Source organism: Sapajus apella, unplaced genomic scaffold (genome assembly GCF_009761245.1).
Source record: "Sapajus apella isolate SASKATOON/1434 unplaced genomic scaffold, GSC_monkey_1.0 scaffold21, whole genome shotgun sequence".
In the NCBI taxonomy this organism is placed as follows: Eukaryota; Metazoa; Chordata; class Mammalia; order Primates; family Cebidae; genus Sapajus; species Sapajus apella.
The window spans coordinates 28,792,855-28,810,930 of NW_022436961.1; the positions used below are offsets into that span (position 1 = coordinate 28,792,855).

The 18,076-nt window shown below is 42.5% G+C and overlaps 1 protein-coding gene across 3 annotated transcripts in view; it reads left to right on the top strand.

Moving 5' to 3' along the window:
• Positions 1–10,367: 10,367 nt before the first annotated feature.
• The window catches only part of PPP2R2A (protein phosphatase 2 regulatory subunit Balpha), a 77,389-nt gene continuing 69,680 nt past the window's right edge, over positions 10,368–18,076 (top strand). The window contains exons 1-2 of one of the 3 annotated variants that reach the window (XM_032288568.1): positions 10,368–10,685; positions 12,542–12,616. In XM_032288568.1, coding sequence (XP_032144459.1) covers positions 10,679–10,685; positions 12,542–12,616 — 82 coding nt within the window. In that variant the 5' untranslated portion in view covers positions 10,368–10,678. The remainder of the gene's footprint in view (positions 10,686–12,541; positions 12,617–18,076) is intronic. The other 2 variants (XM_032288570.1, XM_032288569.1) reach the window with 2 other exon arrangements.

Consider the following 18,076-nt stretch of genomic DNA (forward strand, 5'->3'; position numbering starts at 1 on the left):
AATAATTAGGAAGTGATGGGTTTTGAATATTTATTACCTTTGTTTATAATATAATTTAATTATAACTTTATATAATTTTTTATTAATGGTCTGTTTTTAACAACCAACTCACAAAATTCCTAAAAATGTCACAATCGTCTCTTTTGAGCTAGTATGAACTAGCTCCGGCACACCACTGACTATCAGTAAAAGGACATCGGAGCATCTTTAGGGAAAGATGAGAAAGGGACCAGGCACAGTGGATCATCCTAAATATTAGGTTCTATGATGTGCCTCTCAAGCAATCTACTTGCCTCAGCCTCCTAAGTCGTTTGAGTTTAAGAGCTCAAGACCAGCCTGGGCAACATGGTGAAAACTTATCTCTACTGAAAATACAAAACAATTAGCTGGGCATGGCAGTGCTGGCCTGTGGCCTCAGCTACTCAGAGGCTGAAGTAGGAAGAGAGGTTGAGCCTGAGAGGCAGAGGTGGCATTGAGCTGATATTGCACCACTGCACTCCAGCCTGGGTGACACAGTGAGACTCTGTCTCAAAAAGAGAAAAAAAGAGAGAGAAAGGAATAGCCGTGAAATGTTTTGTTACTTATGAGGAAAAGATAATGGTGGATTTCGATTATTTTTCATGTAAGTTAATACGTAACTGTAGAATGATTTTACTCAAATAATGATCATTACTGATCATCTTTTGTCCCATAGGCATGAGAAATGCTTTGTATTACAGCTCATCTGCCGCAGACTTACCATGTACATTAAAAAATCATATAATGAAGAACGTTTTACACCTAGTGTTGCCCAACTTTTTGACTGTAAAACTTTTTCCCCCACAGAATACTTAATATCTCATGGCAAATAGATCAAGAAACTGCTTGGTGGGTTGGCTGTAAGTATCCTGTCCCTCAACCTTTGTTATTAATGACTTCAGACACTTTATAGTGTGTTGATCGAATATTTTGTACCATAGAAGACAGGCTAAGTCAGTGATTCTCAAATTTGACCACACATCAGATTCTTCTGGAAGCTTCTTAAAAGACCTATTGAGGGCTGAGTACGGTGGCTCACACCTGTAATCCTAGCGCTTTGGGAGGCCAAGGCAGCGGATCACCTGAGGTCAGGAGTTCGAGATCAGCCTGACCAACATGGAGAAACCTGGTCTCTATTAAAAATACAAAATAGCTAGGCATGGTGGCACTTGGTCGTAATCCCAGCTACTCAAGAGGCTGACTCAGGAGAATTGCTTTAACCTGGGAGGTGGAAGTTGCAGTGAGCTGAGATCGCACCATTGCACTCCAGCCTGGGCAACGAGAGAAATCCTGTCTCAAAAAACAAACAAAAATAAGACCCACTGAATTAGAATCTTCGGAGTTGGGGCCCAGGAAGATCTCTCTTTAAAATGTTCTTCTCATCATTCAACTGTGGACATAAAATAAAATCTTTAAAAAATGTTCTTCCCATCAGACAAGGTTACTACCTCTAAGATTTTTGGCAATACTTTTTCCTAGTAACTTGTCAATGTGCTTTGAAAGAGTATAAATTGATTGATTGACTGATTGAGAAAGAGTCCTGCTCTGCAGTCCAGGCTGGAGTGCAGCAGTGCAATCACAGCTTACTACAGCCTTTCCTCCCTGGCTCAAACTCCCCTCCCACCTCAGCCTCTCAAGTAGCTGGAACTACAGGCATATAGTACCATGCTAATTTTAGAACAATCTGTAGAGATGAGGTCTCCCTATGTTGTTCTGGTTGGTCTTGAACTCCTGGGCTCAAGAGATCCTCCTGCCTCAGCTTCCCAAGTTGCTGAGATTACAGTCATGTGCCGCTGCACCTGACTGTGTGTAAATTTGTGAGCACGTAGTGTGACTGTTATTAAATTGTGAATTCAGGAGATTTTACATGTAAGAACTTATCAATATTTTAAGATTATATATTTGAAATCCTCTTTTTTAAATAATATATATATAGTTTTTAATTTTTTCATAGAGACAGGGGTCACTATATTGTCCAAACTGGTCTTGAACTCCAGGGCTTAAGTGATTCTCCTGCCCCGGCCTCCTAAAGTGCTACAATTACAGGCATGAGCCACCATGCTCAGCCAAAAATCTTCTGTCAAAAAACGTTTTGCCACTAAATTTTAAAATGAAGTCCTTAATTTTATAAAAATAATTACGACTACATGGCTTTTTAGATATTCTGTACAAATTGTTTTTATCAAATAATAAAAAACAAAATCTCAATCATGAAGGAAATAGTTAATACAGAATAACATAAAACCTTATATGTGTTTGTTCAAATATTTACCAAATTCCTACCATGTTCTAGAGACTATCTATCAATTTTTTTTTAAATGAGCTCTCGGGAGAAAGATGAGAGAGATGTGTGTTAACAGCTGTGGATGGAAAAAGGCTCAGATCACAATAGAAGGAGCTGCAGCCTGGGTGATTGTCAAATCTGAGGAAGTCTGGTTTTCAGAAAAGAACAGGTGACAGTTTCACTCAGGTGTAATCATCAGGCCTGAATCATTATATTTAGTTGTGGGCATCACTATTTGAGCCATTCGGAATAAGTACACTGTATGTAGAGGTTATACCCAAGATGATATGCAGAGATTAAAGACGGACTGATGAAGAAGCTTTGAAGAAGCTCGTTGATTATTGTGGAAAAGAGAAAACTTGGGAGATGTAGTTATATTCCAAGATCTAAATGACCTTCATGTTCACAATGAAGAGGGCTCATGTGGGAGAGCCAGGGTCTGCAGTATAAAGTTGCAATGAACATTCATACCATGATATTCAAGGTATTAATTTCAATGCAATGTACAATTTAAGGCAGAATTACCTCGTGATTATAGCTCTCTACAAATAGAATGGGTCTCAGTTCTCGGTTACTTGGAAGTTTTAAGCCAAGGCTGAATGAGCACTGAAGGACATGTTACATAAGGAATTTAAGTATCCATTATGATAATTGGGTTACTTAATGCCTGAACTTCCTCCCAACCTTAAGCCTGTGTGTTTCTGCCATAAATGCATGAAACACACGCTTGTGTCATGGCTAACAAACTCAAATGCCACCTAAAACATCTGCAGCATGAGCCTGGTGTGATGGCTCATGCCTATAATCCCAGCACTTTGGGAGGTCAAGGCAGGTAGATTGCGTGAGCTCAGGAGTTCAAGACCAGTCTGAGCAACACAGTGAAACCCCGTGTTTATCAAAAATACAGCCAGGCATGGTGGCTCACGCCTATAATCCCAGCACTTTCAGAGGCTGAGGTGGGCAGATCATGAGGTCAGGAGTTCAAGACCAGCCTGGCCAACATGGTGAAACACCATCTCTACTAAAGATACAAAAAAATAGCGGAGCATGGTGGCGCACGCCTGTAATCCTGCTACTGGGAGGCCGAGGCAGGAGAATCACTTGGACTCAGGATGTGGAGGTTGCAGTGAGCTGAGATTGCACCATTGCACTCCAGCCTGGGCAACAGGGCGAGACTCTGTCTCAAAAAAAAAGAAAAAAATTAGCTGGGGTGTGGTTGGACACACCTGTGGTCCCAGCTACATGGGAGGCTGAGATCGAAGGATCACTTGGGCCTGGGAGGTCAAGGCTGCAGTGAGCCATGATTGTGCCACTGCACGCCAGCCTGGGGGACAGAGTGAGATCCTGCCTCAACAACAACTACAACAAATCTGCAGCATGGATGTACACTCATTCTTCAAACAAATAGGCTATTTGGATAATAGTTTATATTACAGGACATTTCTGATCATTCAATAAGCCATAGTAAAAATACATTCAGAGATAATGTTTAATTTCACAAAGTTTGCATTTTATACCAAAGAGATATTCAGGTTATATACTTACAGGATGTACCTGCTACAAAAGTATAACACAACATTTGCGGTAGCAATTTACAAACAGAAGGTAATTACATGAACTTACCAATGTTGCCTTCATCTTTAAATACACACACTTAAAGACAAAGACAAAATGTTTCTCTATTTTATATTAAAATCATGGATTAAGTCACATCTGTTCATACAGTTATAAGGGACTACAACTTTCACTTTACGGTAGAAAATCAGTAGCATAGATGTTATCAAGCTTTAATACCAGCATTAGAACAGACTTTCATAATTAAGTTTATTCTTTCCTTTCAATATACGTTAATTATAAAATATTTAGAGGAACTCCAGTGTCAAAGGTGAATAAATTAGCCATTGTGTCATTGTCCAGAGACATTGCTGAGAACACCTTGGTGCATTTCCTTCCTGTCTCTTTCAGCTGTACGTATTTTGTGTTTGTTGTACATACTTATGATCATATTGTATCTATATTTCACATCCTCCTTCTAAGGCACAAGCAATGTCCTCTGTTTTTACAAATGTTTGATTACGTAGTAACCCACCTGGTAGATTCACTATCGTTTTCGTGTTTATAGTGTAGGATATCTGAGTTCTCTTATAGTGAGTTCTATACTTTGAATATTGTGGTATGAATTGTCTTTATTGTCTAGACTCTGCAGAGTTTTAGGAAACTGACTTCCAGGCCAAATGTATAGCGATTTAAAAAGCAGGCCAAATACAGTGGTTCACACCTGTAATTCTAGCACTTTGGGAGGCTGAGGCTAGTGGATCGCTTGAAGCCAGATGTTCAAGATTAGCCTGGCCAACATGGCAAAACCCCATCTCTACTAAAAATACAAAAATTAGCCAGGTGTGTTGTCACATGCCTATAATTCCATCTACTTGGGTGGCAGAGGTAGGAGAATCACCGGAACCCTGGAGGCAGAGGTTGTAGTAAGCCAAGATTGCACCTCTGTACTGGTCAACAGAGCGAAACTCCATCTCAAAAAAAAAAAAAAAAAAGTATGTAAAAATCTGACAGCTGCTTGTATCTTTCCCTGTAAATCCCTTGCAATTGCTTCAGGTCAGATGGCATAGCTATGGTGGGTTTGCCAAAATTCTAAACCGTAATCATTTTTAATCAGGGACCTCTCGTCTTACCCTTGAGTTCATGGACTTTTCCTGGACACCCCTCGATCTAACCACCTAGAAGAGAAAAGAAGCTGAAAAGAGCCAATTCTCATTTACTGTGGGGGGGCGGTGTGGGTCGGGGGTGGTGTTCATCTCGATTCCAAACATCCTTCATCAAGGAAAAGAATAACTTTCAAATGTTTATCCTTTAATCATTTAGTGTACTTTAAAAAGCTATTATGCGGTAGCGCATGGCTAAGTCCTGTTGGCTTCTTCCTGCTGGTGAGATTGTGAGTACCTTTAGTACCTCTCAGCTCAGATCCAGAGCAGAACACTTCCAAGACAAACAGACTGCCTAGAACCTTACAAGGAGAGTCCAGAGGGAGTTTTCCACCTGTTTGTGCCTAAGCTGAGCTCAGTTCTGCAGGAAACTATTAGTTTGTGCATCTTATATGTGGCCAGGTGTTGAAGTTCTGGCTAGAGGCTCACGCTAAAGAAAACTTGGATAATAGCATGTGGATTAGGGAATGGTGTCCTATGGGATCCTCTTGGATAGTACGTATTCAGGAGACAAAGGACCAGGTGGAAGTAGTTGGGATGAATCTATCTATAAGCTACTTATGTATTTAACCAACTGTTGCCTGACAAATGTAGATCAGGATAACCAAGACCATTGTAAAATGACTTTCTTCCAGAGTTAAGGATAAGTGACAACATTCACGATATGGCAAGCATTGACTCCTCAATGCTTGCCATATCATGAATGGTTTTAAGCCAGAGAGATTTATTCATTCATGCATTAATTCCACAAATTATGTGGCTGGTGTATGGCCATGAATTACATACTTCCTACCCTCAAATAACTTAGTATAGTAACAGACAAATATTTAGATAATTTGAGCACGGTCTAGAAAGACAGAAGTGCATTGGATTTTACTAGAATATTGAATAAGGATGCCCAGCCCAGCTTAAGGTGGGTAGGACATGGGGAACAATGACAGAGAAGCCTTCCTGGAGGATGTTACAGCGGAATTGGTTTTTAAAGAACAGTAGTTTTACTGGCTGAGAAAGGAAGAGGGATGGGTGTGTGGGAGTGTTGGGGTGGGGATGGCAGGGTGTGTGGGAGTGTTGGGGTGGGGATGGCAGGGTGTGTGGGAGTGTTGGGGTGGGGGTAGCAGGATATGTGGGACTGTTAGGGTAGGGGTGGTAGGTGAGTAGATGGTGGTGTTCAGGAAAGGGACAGCATCAACCATGGTATGAAGGGGATACGGAATCAAGACTTGTGCCTGGGTTGGGCACAGTGGCTAACGCCTGTAATCCCAGCAGTTTGGGAGGCCGAGGTTGGTGGATCACGAGGTCAAGAGATCAAGATCATCCTGGCCAATATGGTGAAACCTTATCTCTACTAAAAATACAAAAATTAGCTGGGTGTGGTGGCAGACAGTTGTAGTCCCAGGTACTTGGGAGTCAGAGGCAGGAGAATCACTTGAACCTGGGAGGTGGAGGTTGCAGTGAGCCAAGATCATGCCACTGCTCTCCAACCTGGTGACAGTGTGAGACTCTGTCTCAAAAAAAAAGACTTGTGCCTAGAAGCACTATGTTTGAAATGCTAAATGGGCATCTGGAAATGTCACAAAGGTAAGTAGAGGTGTGTGTCTGCAGTTTCAGGGCGAGTACACAGCTGGAGATCTAAATTTAGCAGTCCCCGGTATATACATGGTATTACATGGTATTTACATATGTAAGACTAAGCGAAGTTGCTCAAAGAATGCATAGTTACATAAGGGACCCCAGTACGGAGGCTGGGGAGACAGATCACCCTAATATTTATTTATTTATTTGTTTGTTTAGAGACAGGGTCTTGCTCTGCTGTCCAGGCTGGAGTGCAGTGGTATGATCATGGCTCACTGCAGCCTCAACCTCCTGGGCTCAGGTGATACAGGTAGCTGGGACTACAGGCACATACCACCACACCCAGCTAATTTTATTTGTATATATATTTTGTAGAGACAGGGTCTCCTTTTGTTGTCCTGGCTAGTCTCAAAATCCTGGGCTCAAGTGATCCTCCTACCTCAGATTCCCGAAGTGTTGGGATTACAGGTGTGAGCTACTACGCCCGGAGACCACTCTAATATTTAGTGGGTAGTCTAGGAGGAGGAGCCAGCAAAAGAAACCACAAGGAATGGCTATACAGGTGGGTGGGTTGAGTGGGGGGGGGGGGCGGTGACCAATAAGGTGTCAAGGGAAAAAAAATAGAGTCTCAAGAAGGAGGGATTGATGGATGATTTAGAATGCTGCCGGGAAATAGAGAAAAATAAAAACAGAGATATGACTATTGAATTTGGTAACACAGAGATCGTTAATGACATTGACAGAGGCCATTTCAGTGCAGTGGTAAAGGGGGAGGAAGGTAGAGCAGTGTGTGGTGGCACATGCCTGTAGTCCCAGCTTTTAGGGAGGCTGAGGCAGGAAGATCGCTTAAGCCCAGAAGTTTGAGGTTGCAGTGAGCTATGATCATGCCATTGCATTCCAGCCTGGGTGACAGAGCAAGACTCTGTCTTTTTTTTTTGAGACGGAGTCTTGCTCTGTTGCCTAGGCTGGAGTGCAATGGTGTGATCTCCGCTCACCGGAACCTCTGCCTCCTGGGTTCAAGCAATTCTTCTGCCTCAGCCTCCCAAGTGGCTGGAACTACAGGCATGTGCCACCATGTCCAGGTAATTTTTTGTGTTTTTAGTAGAGACCGGGTTTCACCGTGTTAGCTAGGATGGTCTCGATCTCCAGACCTCATGATCTGCCCGCCTCGGCCTCCCAAAGTGCTAAGATTACAGGTGCGAGCCCCCGCCCCTGGCCAAGACCAAGACTCTCTTTAATAGAAAAACAAGAATTTTTTTTTAAGAGGAAGATAGGCAGTGAGATGGACAAGAGCAACCCTTGACTGAGCTAGCGGGTGTTGTGGCTCCTCTTCCTCAGGGGCATTCTGATGAATGGGAGTTGACTTATGGTCTTCTGACAGGGCTGTCCAGGGCCCAAAAAGAGCCAGGTCACTTACACCAGGGTGCCAGGGCACACTGGCCCTTGATTATCAGAGCCATGTCAGCCCATTCCACAGGCATGAAGTACCCTTGAGGCTCCAAATAACGTTCTTAAAACAGCACCTGGCACGTAGTCGGTGCTATATGAATTTTTGTTATAATTATACCAGTTTCTAGGCAAGCTTTATTGGCTTCTAAGAACAAATCATTTATGTAAACCAAATCATTTTCAGGATGTGTAAAGTCTATATTCTTTTTTTCTGTCTGTCTTTCTCTCTCTCTCCCTCTTTCTGGGTTCTGGTTAGGATAGAGAGCTCTCTCTGGAGAGTCTAGGATAGAACCACCAAAGAAGGGTCGAGCAAATGAAAAGGAAAATAACTGAAGGCATATCCAGAGAAATACATTTATGAAAATACCAACATTGAAGGAAATATATCCTACAGTGCATTAAAGTTTTGTACCTGTTATACAGGTAGCCAAAAGATGACAGATAAAGGGTGGATTTTTGGTTTTGGTTAATTCATTCGGTTAATTCATTGGTTAATTCATTTCATGCAGAAATGGAGGAATGATCATGCAGTAGTGCAGTTGTACCTTTGGAGGAATTTCAGGTATTGTGTTACAGTTCCACTGTTTTAGAAATCAAGAATATGGTAGAAAGTGAAGATGGTGGGGGCCAGGCGCAGTGGTTCATGCCTGTAATCCTAGCACTTTGCTAGGCTGAGGCGGGCGAATCACGAGGTCAGGAGATGAGATCATCCTGGCTAACACGGTGAAACCCCGTCTCTACTAAAAATACAAAAAATTAGCTGGGTATGGTGGCGTGTGCCCGTAGTCTCAGCTACTCGGGAGGCATGAGAATTCCTTGAACCTGGGAGGCATAGGTTGCAGTGAACTGAGATGGGGCCACTGCACTCCAGCCTGGGCGACAGAGTGAGGCTCGGTCTCAAAAAAAAAAAAGTGGCGATGGTGGGGAGGATGTATAAATACCTTAAACTCCCCCTTCTTGGTCTCCAAACGCCTTTATCACTCCATTCAGCCTTAGGCCAAATTCTGGATGCTTTTGCAGGTGGTTTTCATGTGTAAAACGTGCATATCTATCTCCTAGGAGTATTGCGGAGATGGAATGCGATATGTAAAGTGTGCCGTATATAGCAACTGCATCATTAGAGCATCTTTCAGCAGAAGTGCACATCCCCTCTTAGCTGATGACTGGCATTTCCTGTTCATTTTTTTCCTTCTACCTCTTAACCTTACTGACGATGCTTTCAATACAAATCTAATAATAACGGCAACTAACATTTATCATGTGCTCAAATTAAGTCATTTCATCTCGCAAACAATCCTATCAGGTAGGACTGTCATCTTCATCTGCTGAGCCTTGGAATCACATTAGGCAGCCTGGCTTCAGAGCCCAGCTCTTTTTTTGTTTGTTTGTTTTAGATTTGGCAGGAACGCATTCTGTCTCCCAGGCTGACAGCTCACTGCAGCCTTGACCTGCGGGGCTCCAGCAGTTCTCCCACCGCAGCCTCCTGGTAGCTGAAACTGTAGGCACGCCATCATACCTGGCTAATTAAAAAAAAAAAATTTTTTTTTTTGTAGAGATGGGTCTCCCTATGTTCTCCAGGCTGAACTTGGAACTCCCGGCCTCAAGCGATCCTCCCGCCTCGGCCTTCCAAAGTGCTGGCACTACAGGCCTGAGCCACCGCGCCCCGCCCTGAGCCCAGCTCTTAAGCACGGATTCCACCATGTTTACTTAGCTGCAGAGACCCAAGCTACTTCTTGGGCCATACCCTTCTCACCGCAAACTCAGGTTTCTGTTAGAAACCACCCTTAGTGGCCGCAGTGCCCAGGACTCCCGCCTTGGTTCCTGGGGCCCGCACGACAGTAATTTAATTCACCCAGATGGAAGCAGCCCAAGCGCGCCCCTCTGAACCCCGTGAACTTTCATCCCGGCTGAGCAGCGAGTCTGCACTGCTGTCCCTTCCTTTGTGGTCTCAGGGCTGACGCAAAGCGACACTTTCTTAAGTAGCAATACGGGTATTCTCAAAAAAGGCACAGGACCCCAAGAATCCCTGCAGACGAGCACGTTAACTGGACAGCTGAGCCCGCCCCAGAGCCCTGGCGCTACCGCGAGGGGCTGGGACACCGCGAGGCGCAGACAGCCGCGGCCTGGGGCAGGAGGAGCGGGCAGAGGGGGCGCCACCGCGAGACGCGGGCGCGGCAGAGGCCGCGCAGGCCAGGACGCCGAGGGCGGGGCAAGAGCGCAGCAGGAAGGGGGCGTGGCCAGGAGCCCGCCCGGCCGCTCCCCCGCCCCTCCCCCTCCGCTCTCCGCCCCAGCCCGGCGGCTCCGCCCCGTGGGTGACGTCACTGGCCAGGCCAGCCGGCGCCATTTTGAAAGTGGAGTCGCCTGCCCCTGCCGCTGCCGCCGCCGCCGTCGCTGTCGTAGCCGCCGCCGCCGCTGCCGGAGAAAGAGCACGAGCGGGGAAGCCTTAGAGTGAAATCTAGCATCCTGCCGGCTGCTCTGCCCGCCCCTCCTTCCTTTTCCCCCAGCCCCCGTCCCCTCCCCCCGCAGGTGCCATCCGCCGCCATCCGCCCTCTCTACCCCCCCATCCCCAGGTGAGGGGGGTGAGTTCAGGAAGCGGAGACCCCGAGGAACCCCGCAGGGTCACCATTTGCAGCGCAACATGGCAGGTAAAGGAGAAATCCCCCTCGCCCCCTGACAAGGCACCGTTTCCTTCCTCCTCCCTCCATCACCCCCTAGCGACCGCCCTCGCGCGGAGCCACGGGGCGCCCCTCGGGTTTGAGGGAGTGGGGTCCAGGGGGGTGGGGTGGAGGCGGGGAGGGCTCGGAGGAGGCGAGTGGTCGCGGTGAGAGCCACTGGGCTTGGAGAACGGGGCCGGCGCCGTGGCGGGGTGGGGGTGGGGTGTGCCGGCGAGCTTGGGGTGAGGCGTGGGTGGGGCGGGGTGGGGGCGCGTGCAGATTTGTCTCTCCCGCTCTGGAGCCGGGTGGATCCTCTCCCACCTCGCCCCCCGTCTTTATTTTTATTTTCTCCTGCAGGTCTTCATTTAATTTCTTTTTTTCCCCGGGCTGCAAGCCGCCTTGGGTGTATATACACATTATTTTGTACTGAGAAGGAAGAGCGCCTTACAAGTTAAAAATGCAGTGGGGGCATATGTGTCTTTTTTTTCCCCCACTGTGGATGCCAATATTTTTGAGATTGGAAGCCTAAATTTTTTGTTTCAAACCATTTCCTTTCCGTTTCTTTCCCTCTTCCCACCAAAGAGTGCAAGGCCTTTCATGTACAGCAAGTTGCATGAAAAACATAATTTCAACTTTCCGTTTAACATGTTAGCTTTTTTGCAGATGTCCTTTTCCCAAAAGGGTTTGGTAGAGTTAGTTAAAATAGTTGCGGAGTTCAGAGATATAAATAGTAAGGAGGAGAGAGATTTAGGTAGAAGCTTTGTAGGGGAGGGGAAAGGATGTAGAGAGAAAACCAGTTTGGAAATAAATTTAGCAAGGAATAGGGGTGACAGGGGAGAGAGAAGTAATGTAATTGCTTTGAGAATTCTTTTTGTACATGTTGGTGTTGCTAAATCTTTTCCTTCATGTAGTAGAATGGGTTCCAGATTTAGATTCAGTGTCTTTCTCTCTGGAGCTTCAGGACGTTTTCACCATTTCGTCCCCAGTACTTGCACGTGAAATAGAAACATTCCGAGATTAGACCAGTTTTCCGTGCTGTGTTCATAATTTAGAGAATTAAACCTTTTGAAAAAGTTAACATGTCGGATTGACTTTAGGTTTGCCATGAAACAAGTTGCTTGTTGGCCTTGTTGGATGATGAAATGAGATTAAAATTGTTTTGCACGAGATGACATACTAGCAAAATGAATTATTTGCCAGATCCTTTGGAGTCGAGGGATGAGGTGAAGGGAGGCAGAACAAGCTTCCTTTGACAGTCTCTTTAGCAGCATTCATTTTGGTTTCTTTTCCTCTCTGTCTGGAGCCAGTGATTTGCTGGTAATGAATGCAAAGAAATGGGTGTAGTGTTTGCTGTGTGTGCACTTGGTGATAGGGTTCATATGAATCATTACTACTCACCCAGGCAGTAATGTTCCCGAAGTTTTCTCTCCGTTCTATGTTTCATGGTAGTTTAACCTTATTAACTCTTCTGCAGGCTTTTTGTACACTTAAAAAGAAAACTTTTTAACTCTTGCTATTTACTTTTTTCTGGTAGGTCTTGCCTGAGTGTGAGGCTTTTACGATATTTGAGAGGAAGGGAGGTTTGTGAGCAGATGTATAATGACCATAGAACATATGCCTTTAAATATTTCATACCTGGAATTTTTTTTCTTTTTAATACAATACCAACTATTGGGGACTTAACCTTCTTCCAAACTGGTGCTGTTGGTGATAGTTGTGCTCTTGGTGGTAGTTGTATGTGTGGGCAAAACTAAGCTGTTAGTATCATGATCATGCCAACCGTGGATTGTTTACGAGAGTCAACATGAGCAGAACTCAGTTTTAATTGGTATGTTTTCTCTTTCCAGGAGCTGGAGGAGGGAATGATATTCAGTGGTGTTTTTCTCAGGTGAAAGGAGCAGTAGATGATGATGTAGCAGAAGGTAAGAAAGCATTTAATAATGCAAAATTTGGATATATAATTTTTTCAGAACTCTTTCCTGAGGGATTTCCTTGAAGCCGAGACTACTAAAAATTCAAGATGATTTTGTGTTTATTGTCCAAGAAATGTAAAAACAGTTTTAAAAGTTACCTTTCTGAAATACAGCCTTGTTTCTTTTGTAATTTATGCCTTGTTTTTATTATTTTTACTCTGAATTTACATGAAAGGAGCAATGGATGATTAGACGTATAGAATCATCACATGAAAGCTCTGAGCTCCATATAAGGGTTTCTTTGTTACATAAATTCCACATAGGAATAAATGGTGATGCGTTTTTCTGTTTGTACATTGTTTTTAGATAAGTAAATTGAAATAGGTGCCATCGACATTTGGCTCAGAAACATTCTTAGCAGCATCTTTTATTTTTATGGGAAGATTTTTAAATTCTTTTGACTTTGTCTGCTGTGGGAATGTAATACTGATTGGCATATTCTGTGAAGAGGTGGTAGCTCAGATTATTCATTTTGTTGTCTTTCTGGTATTTAGGTGGGTAAGACAGTAACTGCTATGCATATATCGCTTGTCTTCTAGAAAGCTGCTATTCTTGCTGCAGGTAGAAACTGTGTTTGATCAATTGAAGTACTTATGTCTAATTTTCTCCCCAAATTTGTTGACTGATGTGTTTCAGAAGTTGAGTTTTGAAACTTCAAGGTCGTACATTTGTTTGAGATGGTCTTAGGCAACAGAGGCATTTCCCATAAAGTAGTTGCATTATTTCATTGCTCAGAAGTGTTAAAATTTGAGCTTTAATAGTATTCTGTGTCTTGAATTACAGTAGGAATTTTCCAGACAAAACTCAAGATAAATTTAAACGTACTTTTTGAGTTTTAAAAAATTGTTTGGTGAAAATTCACAAACCTTTTTTCCCTAGATTGTGTTGTCCTCATATTTCTGACCTGTCTGTAGAGTACTGTTTGGAGATTTTTTTTCAGGTGGTGGATGGTAGGAGATGGCTTTGCGTTTAGCCAGCCGAATGCTTTTATTTGCTTGTGTCAGTGTCATTCTTAATGAAGTGTCTGTTTTAGAGTGTGGTGAATCCTATGGGAAGCCAACTGGCATGTGCTATATTTGTCATATTTTGCAGAGCTCTCATGTTCCTTTTCTGTTGGATCCTCATCTGTTTCTTAGACAAGAAACCAGTAACAAAAGAGACTGACTGATAGTCATACAAATAGTATAAATCAGGGTTTTCTGGTGAAGTCCGTGGTGTTTGACTTGTTTAGAGAAATAAGTCCTAACTTCAAGGGAGGAGTTGTGTATTACTCATGTTGTAACTCCATTACCTGTTAAATAGTAGACACTCCAGTATTGGATCATTAGTTCTGTGCTGTTGTGTAATACTCACCAAGTTTTGAAAGTGCTGTATACTTGGAAACTGTTCTTTGGTTGAATTCCATTTACTCCCTTAAGAAAGGTCCCCTAAAAGCTGAGCACTGAGGATACTTGTTGTCTAGAACATAAACTCTGCCCACAGTGAGCTCATGGTTTGCTTGTTAAACATTAGGCAGAAAGACCACTTGGCTTTTATTTAATCAGAAGAAATTGGTATTTCAAACTGAACATCATTTAGCTGAAGCAAATAACTTGTGATACAGAGTAAGTCCTCACTTAATGTTGTCAATAGGTTCCGCAACTTTAAGCAAAGAAAGCAACTTAAAATCATTTTTTGTCAATACTGTAACAAGATGCTGAGCAGAAAGCTAAGTCGAAGTTTTCAAGAACCTATTGGCCATGTAAAGTGAGCAGATAAATCAGTTATAGTTTCCCTTTGCTAATACTTAGTAGCTGCATTTTTCTACTGATTCATTAAGTAATTTTCTTTTGAGGTTGTTAAATGTTATTTTAACATAAGCATATTTTTAACATCCTAAAATGCTACTTGGTATATATATATATATTATAGTAAAAAAAAAATTTTATCTTAGTAAAAATATGTACTTGTTCTAATAGCTATTGCTATACAAATATATTAAGTATAAAGATCCAATTTTCAATGACACCACTTTAATTTGGGTTTTTTTTTGCATACTAGAGTTTGCATATTATAGTCTTGTTTGTTTTACTAAGGGAAGCTTTGCTTTTCTGAAGTAAAATAAGATTATTAACACATTTCCCCCTCCCACCCCATGTTTAGACAGATCTCTTAAACAGGTTACATGTAGGTCAACTTTTTACTCGCCTGTTTTCTGTTAATGATGTATCTGGATTGTCTACATATTGTCTGTCTTTCTCCCATCTACATGCAGTCAGCTGCCAGGGCATACCATTTTTACTCTGTAATGCCTTAATCTTCTTTGCATACCTGCTTTCACCTCTATTTGGGTTTGCACTCTTTCTCATCTGGATTGCAGTAACTTCCTAAATTATTCTCTGCTTCTTCATCCTATGTTTTGCTTCTGAGTTAATCTTAAATGCAGTCCCAGTTTTGTCATTTTTCTCATAAATCTACAGTGGATCACTGTCCACTGGATTAGGAGTTAAGTTAAACATGTCAGTCTAGAATGTATGACCTTTGTCCTGTATCGCCTCTCCTTTTCTCAGTCTATTTGCTGCAGTGGCTAATGATCCAGCTAAACAGGTACTGTTCTTCAAAGGCGTTCTATGCTCTCTCACTTTTGAGTTTTTGTTTTTTGCTGCTTCCACCTTGGGATGCCTGACAGTCCTCCCGCAGTTCTCTTACCTGGATCCTGCTTATGCTTCAAGTCATGCCTTTAACCTTTTTGCTTAATTCCCTCTTTTGGAAATACCTATTTTTTAAATCTTCCTTTATAGCATTTCGTTGCGTAGATATCATATTTTGCACCCCACATCTCTACTGTTAGATACTACAAGCTTAGTGCAGGACTGATTTATCTTCGTACCTTATGCAGGCATGAAACTGCCCTGTCTAGAACAATGCCTGGCACACAGTAGTTGAGTATTGTTTGACTGAAGGAACATAAATGTTATTGTTCTTAGGTTTTGAAAGGGGGTGAGAACTGGTAAAAGGCAGGATGATGAAGATGTACTTCTAGCAGTCATGGATTTATTTACTTGGTAGAATTTTTAAAATAAAAATTTTAAACGCTCTCTGCAGAATCATTGGTAGGCTTTTTATAATTGAGTTGATGATATACAACTGTACAATAAATATAAATCAGAGGAGCTTGGGTTTCTACCCTAGCTCCAGCACAAACTAGTGTATGTCACTTGGGAACTGGGGATAAGTACTCCCCTGGGTTCCTGTATGTTTAGCAATGAAGTAACAAGGCTGGATTAGGTGATTTCTGCTTTTCCTTGTACTCTAATCTTGTTAATTTCCAGTGGCATCTAAAAAGAAACAAGCCAAATTCTTTTTCTTTTTTTTTTTTTGAGATGGAGTCTCACTCTGTCAGGCTGGAGTGCAGCGGCGAGATCTCGGCTCACTGCATCCCCTGCCTCCCCGGTTCAAGTGATTCTCCTGCCTCAGCCTCTTGAGTAGCTGGGACTACAGGCACGTGCCACCATGTCCGGCTCATTTTTGTATTTTTAGTAGAGGTGGTTTTGCCATGTTGGCCAGGCTGGTTTTGAACTCCTGACCTCAGCTGATCACCTGCCTCTGCCTCCCAAAGTGCTGAGATTACAGGCGTGAGCCAGCAGCCACAAAATTATTAGTACTGGTAATAATTACTGGTAATTAACACTACTGGTAAGCTAAATTGTTTGAGATACTGGACTCTCTAGAAGCCTTAAGTCAAAAATAATTATTACTAGTAATATATTTTATATTTTTAATTTTTCTTTTATTGATAACTTTGTCATGAGACGGTAGGTAAGAGCACAGACTCAGGTGCTAGGCTGCATGGTTTGAATCTTAGTCATTTATCAGTTGTGTGATCATCTCTTTGTGCCTGGCTCCCCTCTACAAAATGAGGGTAACAGTAAAACCTGTCTTACTGTTACTTTGATGATTAAATGAGTTTATACACATAAAATAGAACAGTACCCAGCACAAAAGAATCTTATGAGGATTTAGATATTATTATTACTTGAACCTTTATTTTATTCTTACTTTGAAGAGAGGAGTCTTTGGGGTATGAGTAAATTGGGGAATTGTCTTTAAAGCCTACTAAAGATTTCTCAAAGTGAAGGAAACAGCATATGTGTATTTTATACATATTCTTTGAATCCACTAGTAATAAATTATAAAATACATTAAAAACTAAGCTATAGGTTTAGAGACACATACGAAGCTGGTAAAACTACAAAGAAAAGCTATGAAGTAAAAGAAAAAAAGTACTGTAAAAAATACTATAAAAGTCAGTGTACAGGCTGCTTTGAAGCTGTTGGGAGGGAGTTGTGATTGGGAAGGCTGGGGAGGCATCTTAGGGGCTGCCTTGACTGGGATGATGGTTGTACAGAGGTTTATAAAGACTAACCTAGACATTTTCGTTTCAATTTTTGGTTTTCTTTATCAGTCAGATTTCATAATAAGAGGTTTTTAGTTAATACTGTACTACAGGATTTAGGATGAAAAGTGGCAGTCCCCTAGCTCACCCGCTCCTTAATCCCTAGGCCGACTCCAAAGAGTAGTTGTTCCACTCTTCTGCTGGATTCCTTAGTGCGTCATTTCCTTTTTGGGAATAAAATGATATTTCTATATCTTATCAATTTTAGACATCTCCAGCTGACTTCCTCCTCTAGTAGATGACGACTAAGCTGTTCACATTGTCACCCCATGTCTCTCTCCATTGTGTCGCGGTGTTACATCACACGCTGTGGTTAAATTGGATGTCAGTGCTCATGTTGTTGTGACCATGCCCTCGTTCCCTACTGAACCTGTAGTGCTCAACAATGTTTATTTCATCCTGAAGAAAATACAGTAGTTGCTTGTTTATTAATTTGGCTACTATTTTTTTTTTTAATACGTAATCATTCTGGAACATTACAGAGAGTATGTATGATGATATAATGGACTCCCATCACTCAGCATTGTCAACGGCCAGTGCTGCCCTGTTTAGGCTTCCATCACTTGACCCTTTCTCATCCTGTTTTTCTTTAATAATGAAATATTTATTTTTAAATCTGAATTTAACAAGATAGAAAGCCAAGGTCATTTTTTAAAGTCAAAACAGTAAGGAATTTTCTCCTAAGATTTTTTTGCAGTAGCCGTTCTGATAATGTGTAGTTTAAATTTTACTTGTCGAAGTATTAAAAATTCAAATACATGGCCGGGCGCGGTGGCTCAAGCCTGTAATCCCAGCACTGTGGGAGGCCGAGGCGGGTGGATCACGAGGTCAAGAGATCGAGACCATCCTGGTCAACATGGTGAAACCCCGTCTCTACTAAAAATACAAAAAATTAGCTGGGCATGGTGGCGCGTGCCTGTAATCCCAGCGACTCAGGAGGCAATTCTCCTGCCCCAGCCTCCTGAGTCGCTGGG